The sequence below is a fragment of the Myxine glutinosa genome, chromosome 4, assembly GCF_964187855.1.
Source record: "Myxine glutinosa chromosome 4, kmMyxGlut1.1, whole genome shotgun sequence".
NCBI lineage: Eukaryota > Metazoa > Chordata > Myxini > Myxiniformes > Myxinidae > Myxine > Myxine glutinosa.
In genome coordinates this window covers 185,920,446-185,933,623 of record NC_136264.1, presented here as the reverse complement: position 1 = coordinate 185,933,623, position 13,178 = coordinate 185,920,446, and the positions used below count along the sequence as shown (strand labels likewise).

General features: G+C 50.6%; 1 protein-coding gene across 4 annotated transcripts in view; it reads right to left on the bottom strand.

Annotated features, from left to right (window-relative positions):
* The window catches only part of LOC137425562 (uncharacterized), a 54,072-nt gene extending 43,293 nt beyond the window's left edge, over positions 1-10,779 (bottom strand). Inside the window, exons 1-2 of one of the 4 annotated variants that reach the window (XM_068114115.2) lie at positions 10,624-10,779; positions 7,058-8,115 (exon numbers count right to left, since the gene is read on the bottom strand). In XM_068114115.2, the coding sequence (XP_067970216.2) occupies positions 7,058-8,025 (968 nt within the window). In that variant the 5' untranslated portion in view covers positions 8,026-8,115; positions 10,624-10,779. Of the gene's footprint in view, positions 1-7,057; positions 8,116-8,517; positions 8,594-10,623 lie in introns of those variants that run through there. The other 3 variants (XM_078776801.1, XM_078776799.1, XM_078776800.1) reach the window with 3 other exon arrangements.
* Between the last annotated feature and the right edge of the window lie 2,399 nt (positions 10,780-13,178).

The window sequence follows — 13,178 nt, the reverse complement described above, 5'->3', positions numbered from 1 at the left end:
AGATTGGTTTTAAATTGTGACCTGTAGGCAAGTATAAGTGAGCGGACAGACAAACAAACACACACACAAACCGGAGTGATCAACATACTTTTGAAAGAAAAAAATTTTTTGCCAAGTAACAAACACACAAACACACGAATCGTTAAAAAGCTTTTCCGTGTACTCGACCTACTCCACAATTCAGTGGCAAGTCGAACCAACACCAATACATCCACCAGATCTATGCTTCCAGAAACCTGGCCATAATCGAATTTTGTACACCAGCATGAAACACCTCAGCTTCTTTCTTTCTTTGTACAAAGTCAAACAAAAATAAAACTAGAAAGCATCTGAAAATGCAAAGCCTGTCCGAGTCTGATTTGTGTTCAGAATTCTTCTTCTTCCGTATGAGATTGACGATTTTAGGCGACCTTCACCCGTTGACCTCAAAAGCAATAGGCTTTTAGCTTTTGATTGGTGAACCAATTCAATGACCCAACATGCAAATTCTTAAAATTTCAGGTCAATCGGATGAAAATTCACAATTTTGTGTGACGCTCACCTTTGACCTTTTGACCAGATTATTAATTTGGTTTCTACATATTGCCATAATGAAGTTTTGTTGAAAATTTGATGACAAAAGCTCAAATGGTAAAAAGGTTCTGGGCCGGGACAGACAGACAGAATTGTTAGGGTATTATGCTAAGTGGGGGACGGGTTAAAAATCACCATATTGATTTAAGGTCAAAGACGCATACATTACATCCTCATGTCCAACCCGATCCTGTCTGTAATAAACTTTCCCTTTGTGTCATGGGTCCTTCATGCCACATACACAACCCTTCACATGAGCCTTAGAAACCCTGGAGTGAAAATTGCCAGTGATATAGAAGGTTCATACACGGCTTGACCAAAAGTATGCGGACACCCCTTCTAATTAGTGGATTCAGCTGTTTCAGCCACACCCATTGCTGACAGGTATATATAATCAAGCACACAGCCATGCAATCTCCATAGACAAACATTGGCAGTAGAATGGGCCGTACTGAAGAGCTCAGTGACTTTCAGCATGGCACCGTCATAGGACGCCACATTTCCAACAAGTCAGTTCATCAAATTTCTGCCCTACTAGAGCTGCCCCGGTCAACTGTACGTGCTGTTATTGAGAAGTGGAAACGTCTATGAGCAACAAAAGCCCAGCCGCGAAGTGGTAGGCCACACAAGCTCCCAGAATGGGACTGCTGAGTGCTGAAGCGCGTAGCGTGTAAAAATCGTGCGTCATCGGTTGCAATACTCACTACCGAGTTCCAAACTGCCTCTTGAAGCAACGTCAGCACAACAACAGTTCATTGGGACCTTCATGAAATGGGTTTCCATGGCCGAGCAGTCGCACACAAGTCGAAGATCACCATGCGTAATGCCAAGTGTCGGCTAGAGTGGTGTAAAGCTCGCCGCCATTGGACTCTGGGACAGTGAAAATGCATCTGGAGTGATGAATCGCGCTTCACCATCTGGCAGTCCGACTGACGAATCTGGGTTTAGCGGATGCCAGGAGAACGCTACCTGCCCGAATACATACAGTACATTCAGAAAGTATTCAGACCCCTTCACTTTTTTCACATTTTGTTATGTTTCAGCCTTATGCTGAAATCGTTTAAATTCATTTTTTCCCTCAACAATCTACACTCAATACCCCATAATGACAGAGAAAACAGGATTTTAGAAAGTTTTGCAAATTTATTAAAAAGAAAAAACTGAAATATCACATTGACATAAGTATTCAGACCCCTTGTTATGGCACTTGAAATTTAGTTCAGGTGCCTCCCATTTCTCTTGATCATCTTTGAGATATTTCTACACCTTGATTGGAGTCCACCTGTGGTAAATTCAATTAATCGGACATGATTTGGAAAGGCACACACCTGTCTATATAAGGTCTCACAGCTGACAATGCATATCAGAGCAAAAAACCAAGCCATGAGGTCGAAGGAACTGCCTGCAGAGCTCAGAGACAGGATTGTGTCGATGCACAGATTTGGGGAAGCCTACAAAAAATTTTCTGCTGCATTGAAGGTTCCCAAGCGTACAGTGGCCTCCATAATTCTTAAATGGAAGGAGTTTGGAACAACCAGGACTCTTCCTAGAGCTGGCCGCCCAGCAATATGAGCAATTGGGGGAGAAGGGCCTTGGTAAGAGAGGTGACCAAGAACCCGATGGTCACGCTGGCTGAGCTCCAGAGATCCTGTGTGGAGACAGGAGAAACTTTCAGAAGGACAACCATTACTGCAGCACTCCACTGATCTGGGCTTTATGGCAGAGAGGCAAGACGGAAGCCTCTCCTCAGTGAAAGACACATGAAAGCCCTCTTGGAATTTGCAAAAAAGCACCTACAGGACTCTCAGACTGTGAGAAAGAAGATTCTGTGGGCTTTCATGTGTCTTTCACTGAGAAGAGGCTTCCGTCTGGCCTCTCTGCCATAAAAGCCCAGATCAGTGGAGTGCTGCAGTAATGGTTGTCCTTCTGGAAGTTTCTCCCATCTCCACACAGGATCTCTGGAGCTCAGCCAGAGTGACCATCGGGTTCTTGGTCACCTCTCTTACCAACGCCCTTCTCCCCCGATTGCTCAGTTTGGCCGGGCGGCCAGCTCTAGGAAGAGTCCTGGTTGTTCCAAACTTCTTCCATTTAAGAATTATGGAGGCCACTGTGCTCTTGGGAACCTTCAATGCAGCAGAAAAGTTTTTGTAGTCTTCACCAGATCTGTGCCTCGACACAATCCTGTCTCTGAGCTCTGCAGGCAGTTATTTCGACCTCATGGCTTGGTTTTTGCTCTGATATGCATTGTCAGCTGTGAGACCTTATATAGACAGGTGTGTGCCTTTCCAAATCATGTACAATCAATTGAATTTACCACAGGTGGACTCCAATCAAGGTGGAGAAACATCTCAAAGATGATCAAGAGAAATGGGAGGCACCTGCGCTAAATTTCAAGTGTCATAGCAAAGGGTATGAATACTTATGTCAATGTGATATTTCAGTTTTTTTTTTTAATAAATTTACAAAACTTTCTGAAACCCTGTTTTCTCTTTGTCATTATGGGATATCGAGTGTAGATTGATGAGGGAAAAAATGAATTTAAACGATTTCAGCATAAGGCTGCAACATAACAAAATGTGAAAAAGTGAAGGGGTCTGAATACTTTCTGAATGCACTGTATATTCCATCCTCTCCCCTTCATCCATTCTTTCCCATCCCTTCATCCTACTACCTCCTACCTCTTCCATCCTTTCTCCTCCCTTCACCACCTCTTCATTCTTCCTCCCTCACTTATTTTATCCTTCCACGCCTCCCCATCCATTCATCCTTCCTTCCCCACCTTTCATTCCCTACCTCTTCCTTCCTTTCTTCCCCTATCGATTGCATACCTCTCATACCTCTTCCTTCCATTTTCCCCCTACATATTCCATCCTTCTCTCCCTCACCCACCTCTTCCATCTTTCCTTTTGTCTCCTACCTCTTCCATCCATCGTTACCTCCACTTGATCACCATTACCCTCTTGTCTCGTGGTTCTCAACTGGTAGTCCATGGTGACTTTTTTTTCGGTGGTCCACAGGAGCATTGTCCAAAGTCAAACACGGCGTGAGAAATACATTTCAAACCAAAATGTTTGTCGTCTCCTTTTTTACGTCTCCTTGTCGTCATGCCTCAAAAAGGGGCCTGGTGGTCCGTGGCCCGAAACGAGTAGAGAACCACTGTTCTAGTCCCACCCCAATGCAATCACATGCTCTCCCACTTGTATCCTGTAAAGGCTGTAATTGGATAATTTTACGATCAGTTACACGGTTTGGACTCTGTTACCAATTAATTGTTGGAAATATTAACTTGTGCGACCAGCAGATCAGCTGAACATCCAGAGATCGGTTTAACTAGTTCCTTGTCTAGAAGACATGCATTTACAGGTCTAAACTAGAAAGGTACTCAGTATAATGCATACCTCCACCATGCTGACCAGTTTACATTTTGTATCCCACCAATACGTCAGATCTGGCTCTGACATGAACCAAATTCTAATCGGTTTGTTCTTATCACCTAACCTTGATTATGACTAACTTCCCTGCAAATGTCTGCTGTTCCTTTTCTGCTCCAATTGGTTCATTTCATCATATGCTTCTTAAAGTGGACATCTCTCTAGCCGTTCTCAGAGAGCCTCCTCAGCTCCGATGAGTCTGGCATTTCGTTCAGGCTGGCTGGCATGGTCTCCAGGCAGCCATCAATCATCTGGACTGGTCTCCCATCTCTACTGTCTCTGCCATCAATTCATCCTGGGAATTCTTCCAAAGTAAACTGCTCTCTCTCATGCACAGATTTACCCCATCTCGTCTTCAGTTGTCATACCCTTCCTGCCGTCCATGGTACACTGAATCTTGCGATTACGCAGTTGCCCTGAAACAACTTGCCTTCGCCTCATGGAAGGCAAATCCAACTGAAGACAATCTCAGTTCCTTTCACAAAACTCGGAACAATTGTGTGTCTACCCTCAGGAGAGCCACGAAACAATATCTCTAGACTCTCAAGACTGAACTCTCAAACCTGTCTCCCTCCTCCCAATCATGGTGGCATCTGGTCAAATCTGTTTCTGGTGTTTGTTCCCCCTCCAACCCCTCCCTTACCTCAAACGGCTACACAGCCGACACCGCACGTGAAAAAGCCGAATGCCTCAACATTGTGTTTGCCTCAAAATATTGTGTCCCAAACCCATCACTCTCTGTACCCACCTTTCTCAGTGATACCCAGCTGCTCCTGGACTCTGTGTCCTTCTCTCCTGACAAGGTGGAGAAGTTTCTGTCAAACCTCGACTCTGATTCTGATTCTGCAACTAGACCAGATGGCATCAGCCCACGGGTCCTAAAATCATGCTGGCGCTCTATCTTACCCTCTCTATGTTCTCTTCACCCTCTTTTTTTGCTCAAGGTCATCTGCCATCTTCTTGGAAATCAGCCAACATTACCGCTTATACACAAAAGAGGTGCAAAAACAGATCCTTACAACTGCAGACCAATCAGACTGCTCCCAATAATCCACCAATCATGGTCATGGAATCCATCATCGCTTGTGATATTAAATTCTTCCTCTTCTCCAGTGGCTTAATCTCGGATCATCAATTTGGATTCAGACCAGGCCACTCTACTCTGGACATGCTGCTTCTGCTGTCTCAACAATGGATGGAGGTCCTCAATGCCAAACAGGAAATCAGAGCCGTCTCCCTTGACTTATCTTGTGCCTTCGATACGGTCTGGCACCCCGTTCTGCTCACCAAACTCTCCTGCTATGGTGTCCATGGAAATGTCCACGCTTGTCTCGCTGACTTAATTTCCTATCGTAGCAAACGTGTGGCTCTAAATGCAATTATCTCATCTCCCCTTCCTATCCAGGCTGGAGTTCCTCAAGGCAGTGTTCAGGGCCCTGTGCTTTTTCTGGTCTTCATCAATGATCTCTCCGACTCTCTGGAAAATCCTATCTTTTTGCTGATGACTCCACCCTCTGCCGCTCCATATCTCAACCCTCAGATCGGCAGGCAGCAGCTTCTTCACTCTCTGCAGACCTGGACAAAAATCACAAACTGGTCAAACAAGTGGAACATGTCTTTAAATCCTGACAAATCTCATGCTCTCACTATGTCTCTCTGAAAAGACCTTCTCGACAACCCTCCCATCTACTTGCTGAACAATCCTCTCGAAGAAGTTCTGTCACTCAAGATTTTGGGTCTCACTATCTGCCATGACCTTTCCTGGAAAAAACAAACTCCCAACCTGGCCTCCAAAGCCAGTCGCCGATTGGGCATCCGCCGCTGTGTGAAGTACTTCCTCGGCACGACTGAGCTTCTCACCACATACAAAGCTTCTTCCCCAGCTTGATGGAATACTGCTCTCCCCTCTGGGCTGGTGCACCTGCTTCACACCTAGTTTGGCTTCCCACTGTAGAATCCAAGGCTTTTAGAATCGTTGGTATCTCCCGTGATGAAGCCAATTCTGAGGGCCTTTCGTTAACGACTCCTCTCCGGCCTAGCACCCCTGCTCTGTCTGTGCTCTGTCCCCTAAATATTTCTGCAGGACACACAAGATCTGCCAACAACCCTCTTCTGGGGAAACTGCCAAAATCAAGACAATCTGCTCACCTTCACTCCTTCATTGATCTCCTTTTTTTCCTACCTCTGAAACAAACTTCCACACTTCTTTTCAATACCACTCCTCCCTCCAGGTGTTCAAAACAGCTGTCCACCACCATAGCATATCTTCCCCATCCAAAACCTTGATCTTTTCTACCCCCATCAATCGACCCCAAGTCCACCTCCTTCAAATTCCGTTTTCTTTCCTGAAAGTCCCTGTAGTGTCCATCTTGTTTATCCTGTGTACACAGAGTATTCATAGGGTGGTTCATGGCATGAAGAGAGCGGGGTGGTGAGCTAGGAGCCATAAGGTAAAGTGTATGACAAATCACTGCCTGTGTAAGGTAAAGTACATTTGTCTGTCATGCAGACGTATACGTGATGTAGTAAGTGCTGTATGTGCGAATATGTGGACCAGAGGCACAGTACACTCGCCTCTAAGCCGTTCTGCCTGAGGTCGAATCCCGACCCCACTAGAAACCTCCATCCCGGCCTTTCACAGGCAAGGCGATTCATCAATGCGTGTGCCATCCCTTGGATGGATGTCTGCCCGTTTTAGTTGGTGGATGTAAATATCCCATGGTGTCCTCCGCGCAGAGTCGGCGAGCTATCGCTGGCACGCTGAACAAATGACAAATTCCTGGCCTAACCAGCAGAGGGCATTGCATCAGTGGCACAGGTGCACCCTCAGCCAATGATGCCACCCTGCAGCCTTGTGCTGCATACGAAAGAAGAAGCAGCACAGTAAACACTTATTCGGATGATCAGATGGCAATACCCACTCTGACTTACCCAGTGTTGTGCATCCACCAGCACTTTCCATGGTGATCGACACAGAAAAACCATCGGATCCATCTCAAAGCAAATACATGATGTCCGAGTTTGTAAATAATTCGACAAACTGCGAAGCTTACCCGCTCGTGACCTTGAGGCAACTCTTGAGGTTTTTCTCGGGTTCCACGTCCATGGAAACTTCTGGAGCAGGTACCCCAGAAAGTTCTGGAGCAGGTTCCCCGCACGGAGCTCGGCTCCGGCAGCACAGCACAAAGTTTTGTCCGCCATTATTGGCCCAGAATTCGGCAAACGGCGTGCAGTAGCGCACAGCGAACTCCAAACGAAGTCCCGGGCGAGCGATGCCCCGTGGGACCGTCAGCAGGAACGAGAAGCGATCGGAGTAGTCGTCGTGCACCTCGGATTCGTACCGTGAACGCACGTCACTGTAAGTCTGCCACGAGTCCAAGGTCCTGCGAACCGACACGTGCTTATCGTACGATATGTTCAGCACCCGGACCAAGCCCCGAGCGGTGAGTAAGTCCTCGGGTTCAGGCTCCAGGGACTCCAGCTCCACCTTAGTGGTGGATAAAGATTTCAAGAGATCTGCGTGCGCTCGCCACTCGGGTTCCAGGTAGAGCGAACTAGCAGTAGCACCTGCAGAACTTGCATTTTGTCCATCTCCGATGCCGTCAATCAACATCACGTGACTGTCTAACCCCGGAGGCTGCTCCATGGTAACATGCTTACCCTCCTCGTGACCGTACACCCGCACGGCCGTGAGCTCCAAGCCGAACGAGTCTGCAAACGAGACCCGACGCCGGCCGGAGGCTGGAGTAGCGTTGAGAGCAGCCATCAGAGTCAGCGGTCCAGGGGTATCTTTGCTGCCCTCTCCCTCCTCATCGTCATCGTCCTCTTCCTCGCTGGACGAGTGGTGCTTGGGTCTGGGAGAGGCGCAGGGGATTAGACGGAAGGTGGAGCCCGCCAAGTCGTCTTCCTCATCCTCTGAGCTGAAGCTGCCTGGCGGGAGCCAGTATCCCGAACCTGGAGTCCCGAACTTAGGAGGTGCCAGGAGGGACGCGCTTTGTGGACTCTGCTTTCTGTTTGCCATCTCCGGGAAAGGTCACCCCCCGGCACCTGATCGTGTACCGATGGAGAGAGCTATCGACGTGGAGACCGGGAGCAGGTCCTGATGGTGCAACTGCTCGAGGAGACGAACGAGGTTGAGAAGTTTTCAGCAACGCGATTGGGGAGGAGGGAGGGAAGTTGGGAGAAGGAGAGAAAAAGTAAACCCGAAAGCCAAATTTAGCTCTTCCTTGCCTGACCAACTCACTATCACTCTACAACCACGAACATTACTTAGTAAAGTACAAGCTCCACCAGCTCGGTTACTGGAGGTCCCACTGACATGCTAAATCATAGGTGTAGTTAGTTAAACGATGGCAATGACACCGGGTCCACACGGTTAACCCCCACCATTTCTCCTGCCCAGTCAGTTATCCGATCTCCCTCCTCCCCTCCCCGTAAGCAGATTAACCCCCGACCCATGCAGCCTCCTCGCTCTGCAGCACTATAAATAACAATCTTTCACTGTCCCCATCACCTTGACTATGCGTTCGTGCGTCCGTACGTGATGCCCCGTGCACTGTCGTGTTCCTGCAGCAGACCCCGTTCGCCCCTCCCCTCCAATTCGCTCGTGCCCTCCAGCTCGCTCCTCCCCCTGCAGCACGCTCCTCCCCTGCAGCTCGCTCCTCCCCTGCAGCACGCCCCTCCCCTGCAGCTCGCTCGTCCCCTGCTGCTCACTCCTCCCCTGCAGCTCACTCCTCCCCCCTGCAGCTCGCCCTCCCCTAGAGCTCGCCCCTCCCCTGCAACTCGCCCATTCCCCCTGCAGCTCGCTCCACCCCCCTGCACCTCGAACCTCCCCCCTGCAGCTCACTCCTCCCCCCTGCAGCTCACCCCTCCCCCCTGCAGCTCGCCCCTCCCCCTGCAGCTCGCCCCCCCCCTGCAGCTCGCCGCCCCCCTGCAGATCGCCCCCCCCCGCAGATCGCCCCCCCCTGCAGATCGCCCCCCCCCCCCTGCAGATCGCACCTCCCCCCTGCAGCTAGCCTCCCCCCTGCACTTCTCTCCTCCCCTGCACTTCTCTCCTCCCCTGCACTTCTCCCCTCCCCTGCACTTCTCCCCTCCCCTGCACTTCTCTCCTCCCCTGCACTTCTCTCCTCCCCTGCACCTCTCCCTTCCCCTGCACCTCTCCCTTCCCCTGCACCTCTCCCTTCCCCTGCACCTCTCCCTTCCCCTGCACCTCTCCCCTCCCTTGCACTTCTCCCCTCCCCTGCACTTCTATCCTCCCCTGCACTTCTCTCCTCCCCTGCACTTCTCCCCTCCCCTGCACTTCTCCCCTCCCCTGCACTTCTCCCCTCCCCTGCACTTCTCTCCTCCCCTGCACTTCTCTCCTCCCCTGCACTTCTCTCCTCCCCTGCACCTCTCGCCTCCCCTGCACTTCTCCCCTCCCCTGCACTTCTCTCCTCCCCTGCACTTCTCCCCTCCCCTGCACTTCTCTCCTCCCCTGCACTTCTCTCCTCCCCTGCACTTCTCCCCTCCCCTGCACTTCTCTCCTCCCCTGCACTTCTCTCCTCCCCTGCATTTCTCTCCTCCCCTGCACTTCTCTCCTCCCCTGCACTTCTCTCCTCCCCTGCACTTCTCTCCTCCCCTGCACTTCTCTCCTCCCCTGCACTTCTCTCCTCCCCTGCATTTATCTCCTCCCCTCCCCTGCACTTATCCCCTCCCCTGCACTTATTCCCTCCCCTGCACTTATTCCCTCCCCTGCACTTATCCCCTCCCCTGCACTTATCCCCTCCCCTGCACTTATCCCCTCCCCTGCACTTATCCCCTCCCCTGCACTTATCCCCTCCCCTGCACTTCTCCCCTCCCCTGCACTTCTCCCCTCCCCTGCACTTCTCTCCTCCCCTGCACTTCTCCCCTCCCCTGCACTTCTCCCCTCCCCTGCACTTCTCCCCTCCCCTGCACTTCTCTCCTCCCCTGCACGTATCCCCTCCCCTGCACGTATCCCCTCCCCTGCACTTCTCTCCTCCCCTGCACTTCTCTCCTCCCCTGCACTTCTCTCCTCCCCTGCACTTCTCTCCTCCCCTGCACTTCTCTCCTCCCCTGCACTTCTCCCCTCCCCTGCACTTCTCCCCTCCCCTGCACTTCTCTCCTCCCCTGCACTTCTCTCCTCCCCTACACTTCTCTCCTCCCCTGCATTTCTCTCCTCCCCTGCACTTCTCTCCTCCCCTGCACTTCTCTCCTCCCCTGCATTTCTCTCCTCCCCTGCACTTCTCCCCTCCCATGCACTTCTCTCCTCCCCTGCACTTCTCCCCTCCCATGCACTTCTCTCCTCCCCTGCACTTCTCTCCTCCCCTGCACTTCTCTCCTCCCCTGCACTTCTCTCCTCCCCTGCACTTCTCCCCTCCCCTGCACTTCTCTCCTCCCCTGCACTTCGCTCCTCCCCGTTCCTCCTCTATCCTCACCCCTCCCTTCTCTTCCACTCAATTCCACTGTACCCACAAAACAACATCTTAATCGGCGAAAACAAACAGATATTAAAGCAGGACCCGGAAGTTCAAAATGAAGGTTATTTCTCGACAAAGCGTCGTTGCATTTCTACCACAATGCAGAATAATGTTTAAAAAAAGAAGATATCATATATATTCACATCGTCGACGTCGTCGCCAAGGTCGCCGTTAAGACACAGGAGAGTATTGAAGCGAGTATTGGTAAAACACCGAGAGATTTAACCTTCATAGCTCCAACTTTTACCCTGGATCGGCGTGCTGACGTCATCAGTGACGTAGTGCAACGTCGCTTCGTCACTTGTCTTGTTTGATTTTAATGCACGAAAATACAAATATTCTATTATACAGAAGATTTGTATCAGGAACTGTAATTAAAACGCATTGCCGACTTGCCTAATGAGTGATACATCGTTGAAATAAAAAAGGTAAATATCTAATAATAATAATAATCGATTAAATCCATATGTCATGTATCAACATGTTGGTATTGTGTTTTACATCAATATCGATCAGAGGCTCATGGAGGCTCATGGTGGCTCATGGAGGCTCATGGAGGCTCATGGTGGCTCATGGTGGCTCATGGAGGCTCATGGTGGCTCTTGGAGGCCCATGGAGGCTCATGGAGGCTCATGGTGGCTCATGGAGGCTCATGGAGGCTCATGGTGGCTCATGGTGGAGTTTGTAGGGAAATTACATTCAGGACGATACATTGGAAGATATCAATGAACTTAAACGTGAATTACACGTCAAAACTGGACCTGAGACGAGATACCTCATGAGTGAGGGGTTCAGATGTGAGCATGAACATGCCGTGAGTGAGGGGTTCGGATGGGAGCACAAACAGGCCATGAGTGAGAGGTTCGGATGGGAGCATGAACAGGCCATGAGTCAGAGGTTCGGATGGGAGCATGAACAGGCCAAGAGTGAGAGGTTCGGATGGGAGCATGAACAGGCCAAGAGTGAGGGGTTCGGATGGGAGCACAAACAGGCCATGAGTGAGGGGTTCAGATGGGAGCACAAACAGGCCATGAGTGAGAGGTTCGGATGGGAGCACAAACAGGCCATGAGTGAGAGGTTCGGATGGGAGCATGAACAGGCCAAGAGTTAGGGGTTCGGATGGGAGCACAAACAGGCCATGAGTGAGAGGTTCGGATGGGAGCACAAACAGGCCATGAGTGAGAGGTTCGGATGGGAGCATGAACAGGCCATGAGTGAGAGGTTCGGATGGGAGCATGAACAGGCCAAGAGTTAGAGGTTCGGATGGGAGCACGAACAGCCAAGAGTTCGGGGTTCGGGTGGGAGCATGAACAGGCCATGAGTTATGGGTTCGGATGGGTGCACAAACAGGCCATGAGTGAGAGGTTCGGATGGGAGCATGAACAGGCCATGAGTGAGAGGTTCGGATGGGAGCATGAACACGCCAAGAGTTAGAGGTTTGGATGGGAGCACGAACAGCCAAGAGTTAGGGGTTCGGATGGGAGCATGAACAGGCCATGAGTTATGGGTTCGGATGGGAGCACAAACAGGCCATTAGTGAGAGATTCGGATGAGAGCATGAACAGGCCAAGAGTTAGGGGTTCGGATGGGAGCATGAACAGGCCATGAGTTAGGGGTTCGGATGGGAGCACAAACAGGCCATGAGTGAGAGGTTCGGATGGGAGCACGAACAGGCCATGAGTGAGGGGTTCGGATGGGAGCATGAACAGGCCATGAGTTAGGGGTTCGGATGGGAGCATGAACAAGCCGTGAGTGAGGGGTTCGGATGGGAGCATGAACAAGCCGTGAGTGAGGGGTTCGGATGGGAGCACGAACAGGCCATGAGTGAGGGGTTCAGATGGGAGCATGAACAAGCCATGAGTTAGGGGTTTGGATGGGAGCACAAACAGGCCATGAGTGAGAGGTTCGGATGGGAGCATGTACAGGCCAAGAGTTAGGGGTTTGGATGGGAGCACAAACAGGCCATCAGTCAGAGGTTCAGATGTTAGCACAAACAGGCCATGAGTGAGGGATTCTGAAGGGAGCATGAATACGCCATGAGTGAGGGGTTCTGATGGGAGAATGAACAGGTGAACCCAATCTAAGTTGAATCTGAACTTCCTGCTGTTGGATTTCAAACCCAAGAGATCTCATCCGACTACCATTTCACGCTGGTGCAAGGGTGGTGTCCATCGTGGAGTAGGTCGTCCATCACAGATCGATTGCTGCATCGACTGTTCCCTGCGCGTTGTGAAAGTCACATATCCCAGGGTGCTTTGGGTTTTGGTGGCTTTGGGTCAGCACGAAGGCAGATTCTACCTGAATTGCATTGAAATCACTGTATATCTCATCACGACCATTCCTGATTTAAAACCGCCACGATGACCAGGTGAGGATCCACGTGATGATCAGGTGAGGATTCACATGATGACCCGGTGAGGATCCACGTGATGATCCGCTGAGGATCCACGTGATGACCCGGTGAGGATCCACGTGATGATCCGCTGAGGATCCACGTAATGACCCGGTGATGATCGACGTGATGATTCAGTGAGGATCCACGTGATGATTCAGTGAGGATCCACGTGATGATCCGTTGAGGATCCACATGAGGACCCGGTGATGATCCACGTGATGAGAGTTGGAAAACGTAATCTACACAGGGTACCGGTGCGAGAATTACTCTTTCACTGAAGCTGCGTTAAGTTCCACAAGAGGG